The following is a 23,884-nucleotide window of genomic DNA, read 5'->3' on the forward strand; positions in this document are numbered from 1 at the left end:
CCGGCGAGAAAGAGACATCGCTCGCCGTCGACGACGATTTCGCCGTCGAGACGGCGTGGACTTTCGCCGTCGAGATCTGGGTCACCGTCGACACGGCGAGGACGTTCCACGTCGAGGAGATCTGAATCCGGTTCGCCGTCGAAACGGCGAGATCGATCAACGTCGAGGGGTGCTCGACGTCGTAGACGTTCACCGTCATCACGGCGACGTCGAGGGTCGTCGTCGAGAGATTCTCAACGGCGAGAAGAATCGACGGCGAAGGACACTCGCCGTCACCGTACTTCGACGTCGAGGAGTGTGTCGACGTCGAGACAATCAAAAAGACCTAGGAGGGTTTATACAACCTCAGAATCCTCGGCTTCAATCATCCTCCTTCCAGCGTCTCCACAACTCTCTCCTCGACAATCACCATTGCCACAGACGCCGGTAACACCTACGGCGCCTCTTCCGGCTCCGCCTGTAGAGTCTGTTTTGAGGACTCCAACGCGGTCTGTAAGACGTTCGGGACATTCCTCTAGACGCTCTTCTTCCTCTCGACACCGTCATGACCCACAGAGATCTCAGCATTCACATCACAGGCGTTCTTCTTCGTCTACACGGGACTACTCTCCAACCCTATCGGACTCACCGTCCCCGAGAGTGTCCCCCATAGATGATGTGAATACGTTCCAGGAGGTCTTAGTACGAGGGGCAACCAAGCTGAACATCCCACTGGCGGTACCTGCCCCATCGACGTCAGTGATCTTCGAGACCTTGCATCACAGGACATCTTCCAGACCTTTGCTTCCACTGGTTCCAGGTCTCCTTGAACCAGCAATGGATATTTTCCTTGCACCGGCCGCAACAAAGTCTGCTCCTTCCAGACTTATTAAAAAATATCGTCCACCAGAACAAGATCCTCTATTCTTGAGGTCGGACCCAGTTCCTGATTCGGTGGTCATAGTAGCGGCAAAGAAACTGCATTCAACCTCACCATCTTCTTCTTCACCTCCAGATAAAGAGAGCAGAAAGATAGATGCTGCAGGACGAAAAGTATGCTCTACTGCAGCCGTCACGATGAAGGCAGCCAGCGCTACTGCGTTATTAGGGCGGTACGATCGTGCCCTCTGGGACTCTTTAATACAGTTTGCGGAACATCTTCCTAAGGATAAAAGGGAAGATTTCCTGGAGGTCGTGGGTGAGGGATCCATGGTGTCTAACCAAATTATAAGTGCTGCAGCTGACTCTTCGGTGCTATCCGCACACAATTATGCACACGGGATAGCGCTCAGAAGGCATGCATGGTTGAGACTTACATCACTCAAACCTGAAGCGCAGCAGAGAATACAAAACCTGCCTTTCTCGGGCTCCACCTTGTTCGGTTCTCATGCCGATGACGAGATGGCTAGAATGAAAGCTGAACTAGATACCTTGAAAGCGGTAGGGATGGAAAGACCGAAAGAACAAAGGAAGGTTTTCCGGCCATATCAACGACGACTTTTCACCCACCGGTATCAGTCGCCACACTGGATGTCTTCGCGCCCCCAGCAACAGCAACAACAGCAGTATCAAAGGGGTTTCTCTACTCAGCGAAGGTCGACAAGGGGTCGTTCAACACCTCAAACTCAGGCAACTCGACAGGCTCCCACGTCTAAGCCCTGAATCTTTGCTTCCCCCTCCTCCGTTATCCACTCCGGTAGGGGGAAGTATCTCAAATCATCTGGACGAGTGGCTACGCATCACAACAGACGCCTGGGTATTGAATATTGTGAGACATGGTTACGCTCTCAGATTCACCAGTCCTCCACCATCTGTTCCACCCAAAACAGCCAACCGCCATCTCGAAGCTCTACAGTTAGAGGTCAATATCCTATTGCAAAAAAGAGCCATAGAACCCGTTCCCATCAGCCAGCAAGGGAAGGGGATTTATTCGAGATATTTCCTTGTACCGAAAAAAGACAAACAAGAGTTTCGTCCCATCTTAGATCTGAGGACAGCAAACAAATGGATTCGCAAAGAAAAATTCAGGATGTTAGCCTTACACCAAATTTATCCACATCTACGTCAGGGCGACTGGCTATGTGCGATAGATCTTTGCGACGCTTACTTTCACATCCCAGTAACCAAGAAACATCGAAAATTCCTAAGGTTCACTGTCGGAAAACGCCATTACCAATTTGCAGTTCTACCTTTCGGCCTAAAATCAGCGCCAAGAACTTTTTCCAAATGCATGGCGGTAGTAGCCGCCCACTTGAGGAAACAGCGAATATTCGTCTACCCCTATCTAGACGATTGGCTCATAAAGGCCTCCAGTTGTCTCGAGACACAGCAACATTTCGAATGGACTCTACAACTGCTGCAAAAACTTGGTCTTCAAGTCAATCTCCTGAAATCTACAGCAACACCTGTTCAGAGGTTGCATTACTTAGGGGCCATTGTAGATACCAGGCTAGGAAAGGTGTTTCCTTCGGAGGAACGACGGTTATCGATTCTCCAGAAGTGCAAACAACTGCAGGAAAGACCTCAAGCCACTGCAAGAATAATAGCTTCTCTACTGGGCTCGATGGCGTCTTGTATCCATCTGGTTCCCAATGCTCGCCTCCATATGAGACCATTGCAGGAAAACCTGGAGGATCAGTGGTGTCAACTGAGGGACGATTGGGAGAACAAAGTCCTTCTTTCTCCTCACACCCTACAATCCCTCAAGTGGTGGTGTTTACCCAGCAATCTCTTGGTGGGGATTCCGTTCCAACAACGGCCCCCATCTCAAACCATCGTAACAGATGCGTCACTGATCGGATGGGGGGCGCACATGGAACATCTTCGAGTCCAAGGCGAGTGGTCACAGAGAGAGAGTCTCTATCACATCAACCTGCTGGAACTTCGCGCAGTCCACCTTGCGCTCAAAGCCTTCCTTCCCTCTCTGAGAACGGAAACTCTCCTTCTCCAGACAGACAACGTGGCCACTATGTACTACGTGAACAAACAAGGAGGCACCAGGTCCAGAATTTTATCCAGAGAGGCTCAGACAATCTGGCATTGGCTTCTAGCCAGGAACCTGTCACTAGTGGCAACTCACCTGCCCGGCATCCAGAATGTTCAAGCGGATGCCCTCAGTCGGGTAATGGACGAGAACCACGAATGGGTACTACACGACGACGTCGTTCATTCCATTTTCGCACTCTGGGGTACCCCCTCTACAGACCTATTCGCAACCCCAGAAAACAAAAAATGCCAAAACTTCGCCTCCAGATATTACCATCCAGGGACACTGGGGAATGCCCTGTGGATAAGCTGGTCAGGAGCATTTCTTTACGCCTTTCCACCGCTTCCCCTGATTCCGGCGGTCCTCCAGAAGCTGTCCAATGTTCAGACCAAAATGATCCTAATTGCTCCGGAGTGGCCACGCCAGTGGTGGTTCCCAGACCTTCTTCACCGGTCACTCAAACCACACATCAGGCTACCATATCGTCCGGACCTTCTCACGAAGTTCAGAGGGCAGATATCTCATCCCAACCCCTCATCGTTGAGTTTGGCAGCATGGCTCCTGAGCTAGTGCAATATGGACACTTGAACCTACCTCAGGATTGTATGGAAATTCTGAAGGAAGCAAAGCGCCCTTCCACACGATCAGCCTATGCAAGCAAGTGGAAGAGATTCTGCATTTGGTGTTTACACAACAACATTGACCCGGTTTCCTGTGGAGAACAATCTATCCTGCCATACTTGTTAAGTTTGGCAAAATCGGGCTTACAACTGTCGTCAATAAAAGTTCACTTGGCGGCTGTCACAGCATACAGAAAGAGTCCTTCACAAACTTCCTTTTTTCGGATTCCGATTATTAAGGATTTCCTAGAAGGTTTAAAGAAGGTTTTTCCCCCCATTAGAAAGCCTTCTCCTCCATGGGAACTGAACGTTGTCTTATCACGTCTGATGCTGCCGCCATTCGAGCCAATACATAAGGCATCGCTGCAACATCTCACATGGAAAGCTGCTTTTCTGGTGGCAATCACTTCAGCGCGTAGGGTCAGCGAAATCCAGGCCCTTTGCGCTCAGGAACCCTACACGGTTTTTCATTCTGCAAAAGTGGTAATGAGAACTCATCCAAAATTTTTACCTAAGGTAGTCTCCGACTTCCATGTGAACCAAACAATTTCATTACCGACTTTCTTTCAGAATCCAGCTACTCCTGCTGAGAGAACTCTGCACTCTCTGGATGTAAAGAGAGTATTGAAATTTTACTTGGACAGGACAAAAAGCTTACGAAAATCACAACAGCTTTTTATTAACTATGGCCCAATCAGAACAGGTTTGGGTACATCTAAACAATCTTTATCCAGGTGGATTGTTTCATGTATAATGTTATGTTATCAGTTAGCAAACAAATCCCTTGGTGGTAGGCCAAAAGCCCACTCTACCAGAGGGAAAGCAGCTACTGTAGCCTTGATGAGAAATGTCCCTTTGGCAGAAATATGCAAGGCTGCCACTTGGAGGTCGGTCCATACCTTTACTAAGCATTACTGCCTTGATACAGACGCTAGGGCAGATGCTCAGGTTGGGCAGGCTTTGCTCAAGAATTTGTTTGCATGATTCATGTTTTTCTCAGTATTCTTATATCTACTCCACCGCGGTTATGGGGATGGGCTTGCTACTCTATTCAGTGCTTATGACTATACATGGAAATCCCCTACGAGAGAAGAAATGGTTTCTTACCTGTAACTCCAGTTCTCTCGTAGGGGTATTTCCATGATAGTCATAAGCAACCCTCCCTCCTCCCCGGTGGAGTTGACATAGAACATGAATATTATGGAGGTTGGTACTCCAACAAATGTTTTGTTTTTTCTTCATGTCAGGTTAATAGCCTCCAAAAAAGAACTGAGGCAACTGCCTTTTGCTGTGCATGATGGGAAACAGGAAGACTTTACTTTCTTAAAGGCACAGCTCTATTTTCATTCTGTATAATGGCAGCCTATGGGCTACACTGCCCTACATTGTTTTATTCTCATGAGAGGTGTAAATAAAATATGAGAATGTATTTATTTATGTATTTATAGAATAAATAGAGGTTTAAACGTGAAATTTACACTACAACTGTTTTTTTCTTCTAACAATTTGGCCTGTGTAGCTGTTCACATAGGCTGCACATTGTTATTCTTAAGTGTTTTTCACAGACCTTTTTGTCAAGGAGCTGATGATTGCACTTAAGAATATACTACACAACAGTGCTCCGGGGTCCCCGCAGGCGCGCGGAACTATTCAGTGCTTATGACTATCATGGAAATACCCCTACGAGAGAACTGGAGTTACAGGTAAGAAACCATTTCTTACCAGTGTACATCTATTCGTGGCATGGAGTGCTGCAGATTCACATTCACCCTCCCTCCTCCCCAGAAGCCTGTAGTCGTTGCAGTTTACTTATTTGTACATATGTATATACATTTACATGGACATCTATTTTTACTTACTATTTTTATAGAACATTTATATTATTACACTTTTGCAGGAAAACAATCTAACAACGGAGTCGATGCCCATGCGCAGTATGATAGGACTGAGAGAAGGAGTCACTTGATCCCCTGACTCCAAAAAGACTTCTTCAAAGAAAAACAACTTATAACACTCCGGGCCCAACACTAGATGGCGGAAGTAATGCATAGCATGTGAATCAGCAGCACTACGTGCCACGAACAGATGTACACTGGGTAAGTGACATTTTATTTATGTGTGTATATATATTTACACATACACACACAGAGTAATGGTTAGGAGTTAGAATAAGAAACAACAAGCATTGGCAAGAAATTGTAGAAAATAGCTAGAGCCAAACCATATACTAAAATAGTGGAATGCGAAGTGAAGTCCTCCACCCCAGGATATGGAGTAGTTAGAATGGAGCTGGGAGATTTAGGAACCCCCGAAGGTGAGTAGCTAAGTGACCCCCAGCGACCAGGAGAGCAGAGGTAAGTACCTGGTCTTTCCAAGGACTAACAAGAGGACTTAGAAAAGGAACTTTGCAAGAACAGGACCAGACCATGGGAACCCAAAGGTGGATTCTGGAAGAAGAGGACCTTCAAAATAAGGGGACAGAGTCCAGTCCACAATGGAGTGTCCAGACTGGGCAGGAGCCTTCTGTGGATGAAGATCAGCTGTGGAGTCCAGGAGCTGCAGAGAAGTCCTTGGAGTCATGCAGGTGATGTCCCACGTCTGTCGCCGGATTGCAATTGTCAGTGGTAAGGAGGACCACCAACATGCCTTAGGAAATGCAAGTTAGAGGAAAAGAAGAGTTTCAAGGCTGAAGAGAACCAGAAAGGTCCAGGGGACTCGACCCTTGGAGGGGAGTCCGGGCTGAACCTCAGCAGTCAGGAGAACCAGCAAAAGCAGTCACAGCCTCCACGGCAGCCCACTGGTAGCAGGCATAGTAAGTTGCGGTGAGGCCCAATCAGCACACCAGGAGAAGAGTCCCACGTCGCTGGAGCAGCAGAGGAGAGACGGTCCTTGCAAACAAAGTGCTGCAGGCTGGGGCTATTTAGAGCTTGAAGATCCCTTGGAGCAGGTGTCAACAACCATTGTTTGCCGCAAGAGACACTGTGCAGAAGGGTTCTGTCCTGCAAGGAGTGGCAAGGGCTCACCGTCTCCCAAAATGGACAGAGACCAGAGAGGACCAAGGGGACCACCCCAGACCACCACCTGTGTTGCAGGATCCACGCAGTTCCACAGGAGAGCAGGTCCACACAGTTGAACGTCGTTGCTTCAGGTGCCTGCAGATGCAGGGGAGTGACTCCTTCACTCTGAAGGAGATTCCCTCTTGTTTCTTGATGCAACTGAAGTCTTGCCAACCCCAGAAGATGCACAACCGTGGAAATGTTGGAGTTGCTGAAAGGAGCCGGTGAAACAATGTTGCAAGGCGAGGTCTTCTTGGGAGTTGCAGTCTTGTCAGTTCCTGAAGTGTCCAGTAGCGGTTCCGGTGGCCAGGAGCAGAAGAGGTTGATGCAGAGGAGTCCTGGTGGAGTCTTGCACACCGAATCTGGGGACCCACCCGCAAGGGAGTCCCTAAATAGCCCTAACAGGGGGTTGGACACTTTGCACAGTGACCATCTGTCAGAGAGGGTTACTGACATCACCTGCCTGCCAGGCCAATCAGATGCTCCCAGGGGCCTCTGCACATCTTGTTTTCAAATTGGCAGAATCAAGTGCCCACCTGGAGGAGCTCTGAGCACCACACCTGGAGTGGTGGTGGACAGGGGAGTGGTTCCTCACATTTCTTTTGTCCAGATTTGCGCTAGAGCAGGGACCGGGGGGGTCCCTGGACTGGTGCAAACCGGTTTATGCAAGGAGGGCACCAAATGTGCCCTTCAAAGCAAACCAGTGGTTTGGGGAGGCTACCCCTACCTAGCCTTGTAACCCCTGTTTCCAAGGGAGAGTGTGTTGCTTCCCTCTCCCACAGGAAATCCTTTGTTCTGCCTTCCCCTGCCTGAGCTGGTCAAGCAGCAGGAGTGCAGAAACCTATCTGAGGGGCTTTCAGCAGCGCAGGCTGGCCGCATACCCTGAAAGACTGCTGGGAGCAATACTGGGGGGTCCTCTAAGGAGTACCCAGAGTGCATGGAATCATGCCACCAACTCTGGCATTAGTATTGGGGTATGATTCAGTCATGTTTGATACCAAACATGCCTAGGTTCGGGGATACCATTAGGTAGCTGGACCAACCTGTGGCCAATACACAGGTAAAATGGTTTCCCCACACTTACAAGGACCACTGCATTGGAACTGGAGTTCATAGGGGAACCTATGCCAATGATAACAGCAAGACAACAATGACTTTAGAATGTATGGCCGCACATCCTTTATGTCATCATTAAGGGTGCCCAATACACTATAACACATCTGTTGCCACCATGTTCACGGATTCGGGAATGACCATAAAATAAATCAAAACATTCTTGTAGCCACAAGAAAGGTCAGTCAAATGTACAAAAGTTTTACTATCACACAGATTCTTCCTCCCAACGCGTTTCAGCCGTAGCCTTGTTCACAGATGGGGGAAGTGAGCACATTACCATTCAAATACCAAAATCTAACAAAACTGACGACAGACAAATGTGACAAATTACTCTACAAAAGCAGCAGCCATATTGGACTAGTATATAATATATAAGATACCTTAGACTTAATCTATATCACCTATAGACCCATCAAATCTATTAAATCATTTGTTTGTATATTCGGTACTTGATGTTCAAACGTGATTCTATGTCATTGATAGAGTCAATATCATCCAAAATTCTACTATACCTATTAATCTGCATGTATAACATACTTACTACTGAGATAGGTATATGTTAATTTCATATCTATTATTTCAGATCACTCTCAACATATCATTACATTACTCTTACATATTATTGTTAACAGGTACCATAAATATACTCGAGCCCATTTCCACTGCATTACAGTCTATAGTTCTATGTGCCCATTAAAACCCCACAATGCATAATCAAAAACCCTGTGCAAAAATCACAATAACAATTATATCATTAAATACATAATCATATTAACAAAAACACTCAAAATAATACCCAGAAATTTCTATACAAGATGACTACTCATCTCCTCACTGGAATTTAAACCCCCAGGGGAGAGAGTCATAAATCTGATAATGTATTTGGATTCCAAAGTACGTAGGGCTTTTTGTCTGTCACCACCCCGAATATTAGGCTTAACATGATCACACACCAAGTAACTTAATAGTTTCTCGGTACCATGGTGTTCCGCTTGAAAATGTCTCGCTACCGGGTAGTTGCGATCATTATTCCGGATGGCTCTTATATGTTCAAGGATTCTCTTCTTGGCCTTGTGGATAGTACTTCCCACATATAATTTATTACATGGGCATCTCAAACAATACACACAAAATTCAGTATTGCAGTTGTAATGACCTAGAATCCTGTACTTGTTATGTCCATTACCCCAAATAACATCCGAGCAATTAACACTATATCTACAAGCCTTGCACTGTTGGCAACAATAGAATCATGTAATAGAAGAACCAGTCTGCATATCATTGTTGTAGCTAATCACTATATTGTGACTTAAATCATCACGTATGAATCTCCCTCTGCAGAAGGTAATAGATGGCAAATCCTGAACAAACTTCATCAAATGAGGGTCTGTCTGTAAGATATCCCAGCTCTTTCTCAAAATTTGTCTCAACTTGAATGCTTGGTTTGAGAAGGTCGTGATACATCGTATTTCTTGTTCATTGTCATTTGTTTTACATGAAGGATAGAGAAGATCCAATCTAGTTCGACACTCCACCTTCTCCACTGCTGTCCTGATAATTTTATCACTATACCCTCTTTCTGCAAGTCGTTGGCACATTACACTGCATTCCTGTTGGTAACTATCATTGGTACTACAAATTATTTTGGTGCGTAATAGTTCACCAAATGGAATACTCCTGATAAGATTAGGAGGATGAGCACTACTAGCGTTTAACAGGCTGTTGCTTTTCTATATAGTTTAGTTTGCACACGATCCTTGATAATACTCACTTCAACATCCAAAAACTGGATTGCTTTCTTGCTCACTTAGTTGTAAATTATACTCATTTGTATTCAACACCGTTACAAATTCCATAGCTGATTTCTCATCACCTTTCCATATTACAAAGATGTCGTCAATATACGGACACCACAATACCACTATTTCCTCATAATCTATAATATCAAGGGATACTTGCTCCTCCCACCAGCCCATGAACAAATTTGCATAGCTGGGAGCGAAGCAAGTACCCATTGCTGTCCCTTGTAGTTGTTTATATATTTCACTATCAAAGCAAAAAGAAATTGTTCGTAAGGCAGTACCAGATCATATTACAAATCATCTCCGTATGCCTCAAATATGAAATAGATCTAGCTCTCATGAAATACCTGACAGCCTTAAGAACCAACTCATGTTGAATGCACGTATACAAGCTAGTGACATCCATGGTTAATAGCAAAAAATCATCTTCCCAATGTAAACCATCCATCAAATTAAGATATATATATATATATATATATATATATATATATATATATATATATATATATATATATATATATATATATATATATATAAAAGGAAACACTCCAGGACAGTTTCTAATAGGACCATTTGTGGAAACATATTTCCAAGAGTCATAGTGAATATGCAGAAAGATGTAAGCAAATAGATGAAAGTCATACGGTGTATAAATTCTGTTCTGTCAAACAATGAATCGGACTTTAATATTGGTAAATTAACAAACACAAGAAAAGACAAAAATGTTACATATACAAACCAAAATACATGCATAAACATAGGAAGTAAAAAATACTTTCCCACTCAATCCAAAAACACAGTAAAAAGGTAAATGTCCATTCATATATGCAAAATACTATTTGGCTCAATCCAAGAATAAAATGGGAGGTTGGTGTTCACTCTTATAAATTCTTAACAGTCTATTCTCTGTAAAATATCAGCCAATTGATAGAACTCCAAATCATAGGATTTATCTCCAAATTATCCAATTTCTTTACATCTGTCCATGGATGATAATATATTTCAGCACATATAAGAACTCATAACCGACGACACGTGTTTCGTCCCAAACGGGACTTCATCAAGGCTGGCAATGTAATAACCGTAAAAAAACAAATATCGAGAACATTTATCATAGTGGTCTCATGCATGTCTGACACTTCAAAAAGTGTGTATCCAATAATAGACACCAAAAGTACCACAGTGATCGAAGCATATCAAGTGAACAGTAGAAGAACCATGGATCCCAAGTTATAAAACCGTATCACCGTGAAAAAAAGCTGTTAAAATATAAAACACCACCCATATGTTCAACAAAAGCATAAGTGACTATTAACCAATGCCATCGTAAATGGCACATGCATATATTTAATACACAAAGTGAATAATAGGTAGGTAATTCTCACAAAAATAACATACCAAAGGAGGATGTTAGTTGTGCCTTCAATAATGTGGTTACTCTACTTCAAGGTCCAATATCCTAAAATAGCATTCTGCAAAGTGACACTGAAGAGTTAGGGTAATTTTCACAAGCACAATATATAGTTGTTAAAAAGTATAATGTGTACCCTGATGTTACGTCCCCTCATCAATATTTAGTCTCTTTTCTATGTGTAAATATAATAATATCAACTTTTACAGTAATCAGACCAATTATCTTCAAAAGCTTGTATTTGTTGCATAGAAGTATAGATAGCCTTTAGTTTCTTTTTATTACTATAGTAAAAATATTGTGAATCAAGGTACATAATGCGAGGCCAAAAATGTAAAAGAGGCAAGTACACACTCCAATGGAACATTATCAAATGGGTTCTAAATAATGTATAAATATTAGTACATGCTCACAAGCATGAACAAAATGTTTGTTTGAACCTATAAATATAATACAACAAAAGATAGCAAAGCCGAAATCTCAGTAAGCTACCTTACATTGGAATTTCGAATTATCAAGGGCTGTCTTTCACAAATCTCCCATTTATTGAAACGCCGATCCCATTCTGCACACAGAGTCCAGCGTCTATACGGAAAATCCGATCATTAGACGTGAGCTGTTTTGAAGGGAATATTGGCCAATGGTAGATCAGATTGTTGTCAAGTGCACTAAACAGTGCCTATGATACCTGTAGACAATCACGGCGGCCATTTTGGAATGCTTCAGGTTCATAGTACCTACTTCTACGAGGATAGAGTGCTGTAGCACAGTAACCCTGAATGATTTATAATTTTTCCTCACAAAATAAGTGAAAATTCGTAAAAGATATCCAATGCATAAACTATTATTTGACATATGTGCGGTCAATGTGAAAACTATCCTACATCTCACAGCCACCATTTTATAATAGTAATATTATGGATGTCTTATACAAAGACCAGCCTGTCTATCATGTTCATCCGCCCAAACAAAATAAGTATGTACCACATGATATTTTGTAATCCGGAACTATGTCCATACTGTATGAAAGAATAACTCAAGAATATATATAGGTTTAGAAGCAGTAACTATATCTCACAACATAAATATAGTTAAGTGATAAGAACGTATTTGAAGCTAATAAAGGTGACGATTCTGAATAAACATAATGTCACCAGATGACCCCGGGAATAAGACCCAAATTTTTTTAGACTCCTATTAGTAGATACAAAAATGCAAAAAATAGGAGTAGTGAGCCCATGGCCCTATGCGGTCAAAGCATCCTCAATTCGTAATGAGATCCCACAAAAACCCAAATATATTTATAAACACATATACAGTGAGAATTGAATAGTGTGTTACAAAACTCATTATACAGATATCAAATCAATACCATTGAGTTGTTAATTGTGTGAACTCATTAAGCATATTAAATGTATTTTGCCTTACACAGTCCTAATTTCAGATATACATAACATGGGAAAGTTTATTATTAAATCAATTAGTCATTATTTAATAAATGAAGTTTCAATTATTGTATTGTCATAAATGTTACCTAGAAACAACATGATTTATTTAAACTAGTTTCCAAGAGACTATAGAAAGTGGTACATTTCATCATCTGTGTTCATAACTCTTTGAATAGACTGTAATCTAATGATCCATCTCTCCTCATTTCTCCTAAGATCCATCTCCCTATCCCAACCTCTGAGATGTGTTGGAGTATGACTAATACCCATGTATTTGAATGCTGGAATTTCCAATGTACCATGCTTTTGACTCATGTGACATAATAGAGGTGATGTGGGATCATTATTCCGTAACAACCACATATGTACCTGAATCCTTTCCTTAAGTCGCCTTATGGTACTCCCCACATATATCTCGCCATATTTGCATACTAGTAGCTAAACAACATATTTGGTATTACAATTTATGAATGACTTAATTTTGTAATTGCTACTTCCATGAAACTGAACTCCGTTGTTTTATTTAATGCTATATTACACATATTACAGTGTCCACATTTGTAAAATCCACAGATCTTATTTGGAAGCCAAGTTTCAACACTATCCTTAACCGGAGGTAGATAGCTCTTACATACCAACTGCCTAATTGTTTTCCCCCCTCTTATGAATCACTTTAGGTTTAGAGGGCAGGATCTTAGCTAAGGTTTGGTCTGTATGTAAAACTTTCCAATGTTTGCAAATAATTCTGTATATATTCCGGCAGTTTTGGCTATATGCTGTACAAAAAATTTAGATTTATATAATGAACGAGATCTGGATCTACATTTAGATCTCATTAGAGAGGACCTTGATATTTTATTGATCTTTTTTCTAGACATAAGTAGTAAGCTACTCGGATTACCCCTTTGAAGAAATCTCTCTTCCAAGACGTTGAGCTCAGTCTCCACTGATTCTGGTTGACTACAGTTTCTTTTTATTCTAATCATTTCACCAAATGGGATGGCTGATATTTGGGACTTGGGATGGCTAGTAGTAGCATGCAACAACGCGTTGCATGCAGTTGCTTTCCGATAAATTTTACTTTGGACATTATTGCCAATGGGATAGATCCCTAGATCCCAAATATTAATACGGTCTTTATTATATTCATGTGTCATCTTTATATTAAAATAATTTGTATTAATATAATCACAATATTCCAACAGCAAAGATGTAGTTCCGGTCCAAATAAATAGTATATCGTCTAAGTGGCGTCCCCCAAAAAAGATGTGTTCAGTCAGATTAGGTGGACCTCTTTGCCAAATATGTATTTTTACAAATAGGCCCATGTATAAGTTAGCATACGGCGGTGAAAACCGAGAGCCCATAGCTACACCTTGAGCTTGGCGAAACCATTCACCTTCATAGACAAAGACTTTATTGTCCAATGTGAATTCAATCATCTCTATCAACATTTCAGTGTGCTCTAAGTATGAAGCTGAGCGACTGGAAAGAAAGAAGCGTTCTGCTTCTAAACCTTTAGATTTGGGTATACATTTATATAAGGATGTGACGTCCATTGTTACCCAAATCATCTCAGATGACCATGTTATACTTTCTGATTTCATTAGGACAACTTTTGTATCTTGTAAGTATGATAGTAAATTTTTAACAATAGGTCGTAAATAACCGTCAATGTATTCAGAGAGTTTTTCTGTGGGTCCACCAATCCCAGATATTATGGGTCTACCGGGAGGTGATGTATAATTTTTATGTATTTTAGGTAATATATATATGCATGGAGCTTTGGGTTGCTGATTCAAAATATATTTGTATACCAGATCAGACAACAGACATTCATCTTGCCATTTGTGTAGAAGATCTTCTAATTTCTGTATAATTGTATACAAAGGATTATCTTTTAGTTTAACATACGCATTTGTATCCGCCGATTGTCGATCAATTTCCCTGATATAGTCACATCTATTTAAGACGACTATGTTACCTCCCTTGTCCTCTTCCTTTATCACTAAGTTACGGTTATTACATAACTCTTGTTGCGATAACTTTTCTTGTTTGGTTATATTGTGTGAGATATGTGATTTACCCATCCTAATCTTTCTATCTAGTCTGTTTAATTCTTCTTTGACTAGCTTACCAAAAGTGTCTATAACATTGTCCACGGGCAGCACTGGTATGAACTTAGATGTAGGTTTGAGTTCACTATTCAGCGTAAAATCCTGTCTGATTTTCAAATCAGACAACAATTGTTGTCTGTCTAAGGCATCCATATCTGTCCTATCCAAAGAAAGCAAGATTTGAATATCTTCTAAATCCTTTACTGTGTATTCACTTGGTAGTGGTTGAGTGTAATGAGTTTGTTGGGTATCTGTCTTTTCACAAAATAATTGCTTTTAGCTTATGTTGACATACAAACTTAAAAATGTCTACCTGAACTTGTGTCATGTTGCAAAAACTTGAGAGACAAAATCCAAAACCTTTGCTCAATACATTTATTTGGTCGTCTGAAAGTATACAATCCGATAAATTTACAATTGAGATGTTGGTATTAGTGGTGCTACCACATGTTGCACCAATATTGGAGGGGCACGTTTTTAATTGTTCTGAGATTTGGTCTTGGCAGCATGGGTTTGCACTCCCTTGGTTGAAGTCTTGTTGAGGTCCTCTTTTTCTTTTGGCCCTGCGTGTTCTCTTCTTGTGTTTGGGACAGTCTGTTCTAAAAAAATTATTTTATTACCCAATCTATATCGTTTGGCTTCACGTATGAAGCTTGAAGGAGCTCCTTAATCATTGTTAGAGGTTACACTTGTACTGTCACTTTGTTGACCATCACCCCCAGATTCACCTGATGTAACAGAAAATTCTGATTCACTTTCTGATATGTCCTTAATTTATTGTATCTCACCATGAACAGTCTTTGTAATAATACCATCAGATTTCCTGGCAAAGATATATACTTGCCCATTTTTGTAATCCCTATCATCTCTTTGTATTTTCGACATTTTTGAGTTTTTTATGTACGTTTGATGTTTATCCAAATCCTCCTTAAGAACCTTATCATTTTTAGCCTTCACGTAAGGTAAATTTAAAGCACAAATCTCTGTTTCCAAGTCCCAAATCTCCTTTAACAAATTTTCCCTCTTTACTTCTGCATGTTCTATCAAGATTAGCATCATACCTTTAGAGGCTTCAAAAAGCAGTTGTTCCCACTCTAACATATATGATAAATCATCAAAAGAGGTAAATATAACTACCCTTAAACACCTTGGGACTTTTTTGTCCTCTATATACTTCTTAAGAATTGTTGAGTCCCACCAGCGGGACAGTTCCTGTTTACGGAGTTTTTCCAAACGTATATATTTTTTCTTCATGCCTTCTAATTGTCTTGTTTCTGACTGAGTTGTGTTGCTACCTCCTAAATTTTGACTAAACATTTCTTGAAATATCTTATCTCTATCACCAAAAGTATCCATTACCCTCATATGTACTATAATTTCCTACTGTAGACAAACAAAAGTTTCTAATATCTCAGGACAGGGAGTGCAGGCCCGTCATTCAGAACGAGCAAGGCAACAATGACTTTAGAATGGCCGCACATCCTTTATGTCATCATTAAGGGTGCTCAATACACTATAACACATCTGTTGCCACCACGTGCAAGCTGGAAAAAAAAGTTAGAATACATGGAAAATACTAGTGGAGCACTCAATATATTATATACCTATATCTATATAGGGAAACATATTTCCAAGAGTCACAGTGAATATGCAGAAAGATGTAAGCAAATAGATAAAAGTCATATGGGTGTATAAATTCTATTCCATCAAACAATGATGACTTTAATATTGGTAAATTAACAAACACAAGAAAACACAAAAATGTTACACATACAACCTGAAATACATGCATAAACATGGGAAGTAAAAAATAATTTCCCACTCAATCCAAAACACAGTAAAAAGGTAAATGTCCATTTGTATATCCAAAATACTATTTGGCTCAATCCAAGAACAAAATGGGAGGTTGGTGTTCACTCTTATACATTCTTAACAGTGCGTTCTCTGTAAGATATCAGCCAATTGATAGAACTCCAAATCATAGGATGTATCTCCAAATTATCCAATCTCTATACATTTTTCCATGAATAATAATATATTTCAGCACATATAAGAACTCATAACCGATGACACGTGTTTCGTCCCAAAAGGGACTTCATCAAGGCTGGCAATGTAATAACCGTAAAAAAATAATTATCAATTATCACATGTCATTTATCATAGTGGTCTCATACATGTCTGACACTTCAAAAAGTGTATATCCAATAATAGACACCAAAAGTACCACACTGATAGAAGCATATCAAGTGAACAGTAAAAGAACCAGTTATAAAACCATATCACCGTGAAAAAAAGCCATTAAAATATAAAACAACACCCATATGTTTAACAAAAGCATAAGTGACTATTAACCAATTCCATTGTGCATGGCACATTCATATATAGTTAATACACAAAGAGAATAATAGGTAGGTAATTCTCACAAAAATAACACACCAAAGGAGGATGTTAGTCGTGCTTTCAATAATGTGCTTACTCTACTTCAATGCCCAATATCCTAAAATAGCATTCTGCAAAGTGACACTTAAGAGTTAGGGTAATTTTCACAAGCACAATATATTGTTGTTAAAAAGTATAATGTGTACCCTGATGTTACATCCCCTCATCAATATTTAGTCTCCTTTCTATGTGCAAATATAATAATATGAATTTTTATAGTAATCGGACCAATTATCTTCAAAAGCTCGTATTTGTTGCATAGAAGTCTAGATAGCCTTTAGTTTCTTTTTATTTCTACAGTAAAAATATTGTGACTCAAGGTACATAATGCAAGGCCAAAAGTGTAAAAGAGGCAAGTACACACTCTAATAGAACAAAGGGTACCAGGGCAACCAAATTTGGAGGATAGCACAGAATCTCAGGGGTCCTGTTTAGCAGGATCCCAGTGGAGACAGTCTGAACACCCTGATAAACAGTCAAAAAGTGGGGTAACAGTGCCAAAAGAGTGACTTTCCGCTATCTGCATTCAATACTAGGGTGGCTCACCTGATCAAAGGTACCCCCAGGTTGAACGAGTTTTGTCTCTGCAATCATATTGGAGTAGAGTGTGGAGTGGAAATGGGGAAACAGGAGCTATGGAAAAAGCATAGAGAATGTTAGTCAGACTGTCAAGGATGGGTCAATTTTAAAAGGACAGGGGGGTTTACAATAAGCACACTTTTCCCACTTATAATTATTCTTAGTTAATGGATTTCAATCAAATCCTCAGCGGTTAGAAACAGTTCTGCCAAAGTAACTCAATCTTGAAATGCAGCTTCTCAGTACTTCTTTTTCTGGGAACCAGAGCTCATCCAAGAGTCAAATACGAGGGGCTAATCTTTTAGTAGAGTAAGCTGTCAGTCAGTCATAATCTTTGATTTGGCTTAAACCTTAAAAGTATAAAAACAATAAAATGTACATAGTTTATTATAAAGTCCTATACATAAACAGTTGATTATACCAAGTTCATTTAAAAAGAAAATTCCCTATTACATAATACATTCACATGCAAAATTCATAATTCATTCTAATTCTTATTGACAAACTCTACTTACATGATTCATTAAATTATTTCAACCTTCAACCTATTTAATTTCCTGCTAATTCTTTAAAAGACGGTGTGCTAACCAAGTTATTCCACATACAATTCTAATGGGACTCAAATCCTTACAATGACATGAAGTGCAATTTCCAATTTAAAGTGCTCTACATTTTACTTCACGCCTCTTTAATACATGGCGAATTTTCCATATTACCATCAACCAATTTAATTTTTTTAAATAGTCTATTTGCGCCATTTCAAACTCTTCATTCACCTTTACTCCCTACGTTATACCCAGCACTGTAAGTTCAGTTAAGATCCCTCTTAATCCTGTTAGAAATTGGCCTAGCGCACAAGTTACATTAAAAAATCTCATGTCTATTAGTAGCCTAAGCGCTTGATCCCGATTAATAATATTATATTCCTTAAAAAATGGTTTTAAAAACTTTTTTCGCACCTCTAAAAACTGATTGCAGTCTAAAAGTAGGTGTTGCGTGCTAAATTTCTGTTGTAAGCCACATGTACATAAGCCCTGGGTACACTTGAGAAATTATTTTGCTTTAGGGTCCCTATAGCCTGGGTTCAACCCAATTCGGAATTTTAACACTGAGTGTTACGACTCTGTCGTCCCATTTCTAGGGGGCGCTGTAAGGGGACTGTCGGAAGCCTGGGAATCACCTTAAACACTTATCTAGAGTCCCTTGCTGGCTCCTGTTTGTTTCTCTTTTGGCCATGGTATACTTGTGTAGTACTGCAGTTGCTTCCTGGGACTTCAACTCCCATAATGCACAGTCTGGTAGTCAGGAAAACCTGGATTCTGTTTCCCATTGTTTTCTATGGGAGAAGTCCAGTTGCTCCTTTTCACCAGATCCTCTACACCAGGACTTGCAAGTGTCTGAAATTACACACACCTGAGACCTCTCCTGTGCAGCCCAGCTTGGAACTGCTTATAAGCAGCCATTGCCTCAAGATCCCCGTCGTGCATTGGAGTTTGATTCGTTTGTGTTACAGACCCTTTGTCAGATGGTGTTCTAGTTTTGTTCCTGTTCTGTTCCAGCTGGATCCTGTTTCCTGTTTCTCTGCCCAGCTCCTGATTGTTCCAGTCAGAGTCTGCTCCCTATCTCTTAGCCTTGTACCTGTTTGTTTCTTCATGAGCCTGCTCCCTGTTTCTCTGCCCTGCTCCTGCCTTGTTTCAGCCTGAACCTTCTCTCTGTTTCCAAGTCCTGTTTACTGCTTATTCCTACTCCCTGTATTCCAGCCCTGTCTTTGCTTGTTCCAGCCAGAGCCTGCTCTCAGTTTCCCAGTCCTGTCTCTGTTTGTCCCAGCCAGAAGTTTGCACCCTGTTTTCAAGTCCTAGTCCCGCCTTTGCTTCAGCCTGAGCCTGTTCCTAGTTCTTGCCTCTGCCTCTTTGTTTGTTCCCTTCTGTTTCTTCTTGGTTCTTTGTGTCTGGTAAGTGTTCTATCAGTCTTCACCAGTGTATACGTGTCCTCCTGTGTACTGGGGTTGGCTCCTGATTTCCAGGAGGCAATTCCAGCCCCCATCCTTGTCCAGTGTTATACGTTGTCTTTTGTGCCTAACAGTGACAGTGTGCTATTGCTGTTTTCTCAGGAATCGCCACTGTGTTTCCAGCTGGACCCACAAGAGCGTGTCTTGTGTATGTAAGTACTTTCCTTGTCTGTGCTCTAGGGCCCAGAGACAAAATCACTTTTGCTGCCTCCTTTCTATGGGGCTGACAGGGTGACTATCTGTAAGAGCAAACTGAACAGAGGCATTGAGATTCCCTATCACTGTGGGAGGTTCTGCGCCTTACTCTGTGTACAACCCCAGCGTGTTTGTCCACTGGTAATCCGTTTCCTGTTTGTTCACACAAGGGTTGCTCTGCTTTTACTTTCCTGTTTCCTGTGCCTGTCCATAGCTGTCCTTTCCGTGTATGCCTTTAGCTGCTCTTCTGCCCCAGTATACTACCTCTTTAGGATATTCGGTGACCTCAAGGGGTGTCCCAACCAGAGTCCTGATCAGACCAGCCCGAAACCGTGACAGAATGCACGACCCAAACATTTCAAGCTCCCCTGGCAGTAAAGGCACACACAAACCTAAAGGGCTTTCCTATCATGTTAAGACACCCCTTTCTAAACCTATACATTCTCTGAAGACCTCTAAAAAAGGCCTTAGTTTAAAGGATAGACTTGTTAAAGAAAACCATAACTTGCAGGTTCAGTACTACACTGAGTGGCTTGCTAATCTTTCAATGATAGACTATTATGTTATTTGTGACTATGACTCCCTGTCTGTAGAAGAATTACAAGGATGTAATGAGTTTTTGCAGTATCTATTAGCTGAAGCCAGTAAGAATGTTCATAACCGTGGAAGTGCTTTTGCTAACTCTGCACAAGACATTTAATCTCAAGAAAAGACGGTTAATTCCTTGCCTCATGCTAGTGCATTCCAAATTCACTTCCAGGACTCTGTCAAAACAAAGAACCCTGACACTGTTCAAGAAGCCGCACTAGGGATTCCCTTGTTTTCTGTTGAGTGCTTTAGCCCATCTAGGCCAGTTTCTCAGAATTCAAAGTGCAGTGCTGACTCTTATAAAGACCTATCAGTCCCTCAGAGCTTTCAAGTCAGCAGGCTAGACCCTGTATCTAAGGGATCAGTAAAAACTGTGGGATTCCTTAGTTCAACTCAAATGGCTTGTGCTCCTCCCAAATTGGATGACAGTACATCAGTCTCAATTCCGAAGTGTTGTGCTGACTCGTGTAAGGATCTACCAGTCCCTCAATGCTTTCAAGTCAGCAGGATAGAACCTGTATCAAAGGGATCAGTAAAGACTTTGGGATTCCTTAGTTCAACTCAAAAGGCTTGTGCTCTTCCCAAACTGGATGATAATACACCAGTCTCAATCCCTAAAAACTCTGCTAAACCCTTTTATATTCTGAGTGGGTTTGATAACAATATGTACATACACACACTAAAGGAGCAGTTTTGGCAGATTAAAAGGCAGATATTGGACTTCTATGATGAATATGTTGTAACATACACAAGAAATCGTGCACGTGGGCTCTTTTCATTAATGCATATTTCACTGTTGCAAGAACCAGACATTCTGTTTATCTGTAAGGTAGAAGAAGTTACAGAGCAGCTGATGGAAACTACTGCAAGGCAATTTGAAAACCTGAAAAAAGAAAATGATCACCAGCTTTGGCTTAAAGAGCAGTATGCTACTTTGTGTGCCTCTCCAAAGACTTCTATAGAGCAGATTGACCCTTCTATTAATGACAGTCAAAAGACAGCTCCAGTTATAAATATATCAGCCTCTTCTTCAGACTCTCTCTCAGTCTGTAGTTCTCCAGTGAGAATTCCTGTACAGTTGACTGGATCTCTGACATCTCTGAGAGATTTGACACCTCTTGATTCAAAGGATGGATCCGAGTCTTCAGAGGGAAGTGTCACAGCCCCTCTATCAGAAAAAATAAAGCCAAAGGAAGAAGAGTTCTGAAGCAGACTCCAATAGCTGCACCTTAAGAAACCAAGATATGACTTTACTGGAGATTAATGGCAAGTTGTGCAACAGTGTTGAAGAATCTGAATCTAGTGATGACAGTGGTTCTTGCCTTGCCGTGAACAAACCTGCAGATAGTGCTGTTCAAATGGCGCTCACACCAGAATTTTCAGATTGTGGGGATACTCCTGCCCTTTCAAACAATATCATAGAATTTTCAGACAATAAAGAGACAGTTCCTGTTTCAAGTGAACTAATGGATTTTTCTGACCATGAAGAAATACCCTTAGTTACTAAGAAAGTAATGGACTTCTCAGAAAGTTTAAAAATCTCTTCTGTGTCAAAGCAAACTGTGGAGAATTCAGACAAGGAAGAAACCCAGCAATCTCAAACTGAACAGCCTGTCATAAGAAATGAAAGCCTTCTCCTAGAACTGGACACAGTTGCAGCCTCAACCACTGATCCTGACCTACTGATCCCTGACAATGTGTATCCTGTTTCCAGCTCCACAATTAGTGAAGACAAGATCTCTGAGCTACTGGTATCTGATCTTGATGTAAAACCAGCCACACCAATGTCACCTGCTGTGTCCCTGAAACTAAAGACTCCTGAAAACCAGAAATCTGAAACCGAAGTTCAAGTGCTGAAAGATGTAATATTTCCCACTAAGACTAAAGACTTGAATTTGAATCTTGGATTTGAAGATCTGATGATAAGTACTGTTCTTAGTGTTTTATTGCAAGAAACAATCATCAATTCAAAGGCAAGAGCTGAAAATTTAGATACCAATGTAAAGGGGATTTCTGAAGAGACTCCGGTTCCATTTCTTTCCAAAGAACAACCTTTCAGTGTTAACAGAGTTGAAGATCAACTACCTGTAGTAGAAACGCTTTGCAAAGAAACCATTTCTGATACCATGAATACACCACAGAGCACTTGCAATGATGAAATCTCAGTCTTGTCTGAAGATCACCCTAAAGAATTAGTTTGTGGAACTTCTACATTTTCAGATGTTAATCCAGTTTCTAAAGACTTGAAAACTCTTGTTGCTCCTGAATTTGATACTCCAAAGTCATCCAAGATGAAAGACAATTCTGACTTTTTCATGTTTACCTTGAGAACACCAGTTACCCATGTCTCCCAAGTCTCTATGCTTTGCAAGCCTCAGACCACAATCAATGCAAATATTGCTGCAGAAACAGACATATCCTGCTTGTCGGAAGGAGTTACAGACCTTACAGTTACTAATACGCCAATTATCTCCTCCAAAGAAGACCGTACTGAACAGAAAACTAAAGTCCTAAAGAATACCGCCCATGATGCAATTCCAGATCTCCTTGCTCCTGAATCCACTTCACCAGAAACCAACTCCATGCACTCCTCCCATATCACTCGAACAATAAAGAGGAAAGACATCGGAGCCCATATGGGTATTAATACATGCTTTGCTCATTGGAAGATTCACCTATGACAGGACTGTAAACTTATCAACCAAGGTTGGTGTTGGATTTTCTTGCTGTGGCTTTTTCTCTTCAACTTTTTTCAGCCAAAGGATCACCTTCTCTTCTTGAGCAGACTGGTGGGAGGGGGTATACTGTTACGACTCTGTCGTCCCATTTCTAGGGGGCGCTGTAAGGGGACTGTCGGAAGCCTGGGAATCACCTTAAACACTTATCTAGAGTCCCTTGCTGGCTCCTGTTTGTTTCTCTTTTGGCCATGGTATACTTGTGTAGTACTGCAGTTGCTTCCTGGGACTTCAACTCCCATAATGCACAGCCTGGTAGTCAGGAAAACCTGGATTCTGTTTCCCATTGTTTTCTATGGGAGAAGTCCAGTTGCTCCTTTTCACCAGATCCTCTACACCAGGACTTGCAAGTGTCTGAAATTACACACACCTGAGACCTCTCCTGTGCAGCCCAGCTTGGAACTGCTTATAAGCAGCCATTTCCTCAAGATCCCCGTCGTGCATTGGAGTTTGATTCCTTTGTGTTACAGACCCTTTGTCGGATGGTGTTCTAGTTTTGTTCCTGTTCTGTTCCAGCTTGATCCTGTTTCCTGTTTCTCTGCCCAGCTCCTGATTGTTCCAGCCAGAGTCTGCTCCCTATCTCTTAGCCTTGTACCTGTTTGTTTCTTCCAGAGCCTGCTCCCTGTTTCTCTGCCCTACTCCTGCCTTGTTTCAGCCTGAACCTTCTCTCTGTTTCCAAGTCCTGTTTACTGCTTATTCCTACTCCCTGTATTCCAGCCCTGTCTTTGCTTGTTCCAGCCAGAGCCTGCTCTCAGTTTCCCAGACCTGTCTCTGTTTGTCCCAGCCAGAAGTTTGCACCCTGTTT

At 41.3% G+C, this 23,884-nt stretch overlaps 1 protein-coding gene across 1 annotated transcript in view; it reads right to left on the minus strand.

Moving 5' to 3' along the window:
- The window catches only part of LOC138268704 (hydroperoxide isomerase ALOXE3-like), a 223,324-nt gene that overhangs the window by 38,039 nt on the left and 161,401 nt on the right, over window positions 1-23,884 (minus strand). Inside the window, exon 9 of the mRNA XM_069218621.1 lies at window positions 17,521-17,607. Coding sequence (XP_069074722.1) covers window positions 17,521-17,607 — 87 coding nt within the window. The remainder of the gene's footprint in view (window positions 1-17,520; window positions 17,608-23,884) is intronic.

This window comes from Pleurodeles waltl, chromosome 12 (assembly GCF_031143425.1).
Source record: "Pleurodeles waltl isolate 20211129_DDA chromosome 12, aPleWal1.hap1.20221129, whole genome shotgun sequence".
NCBI lineage: Eukaryota > Metazoa > Chordata > Amphibia > Caudata > Salamandridae > Pleurodeles > Pleurodeles waltl.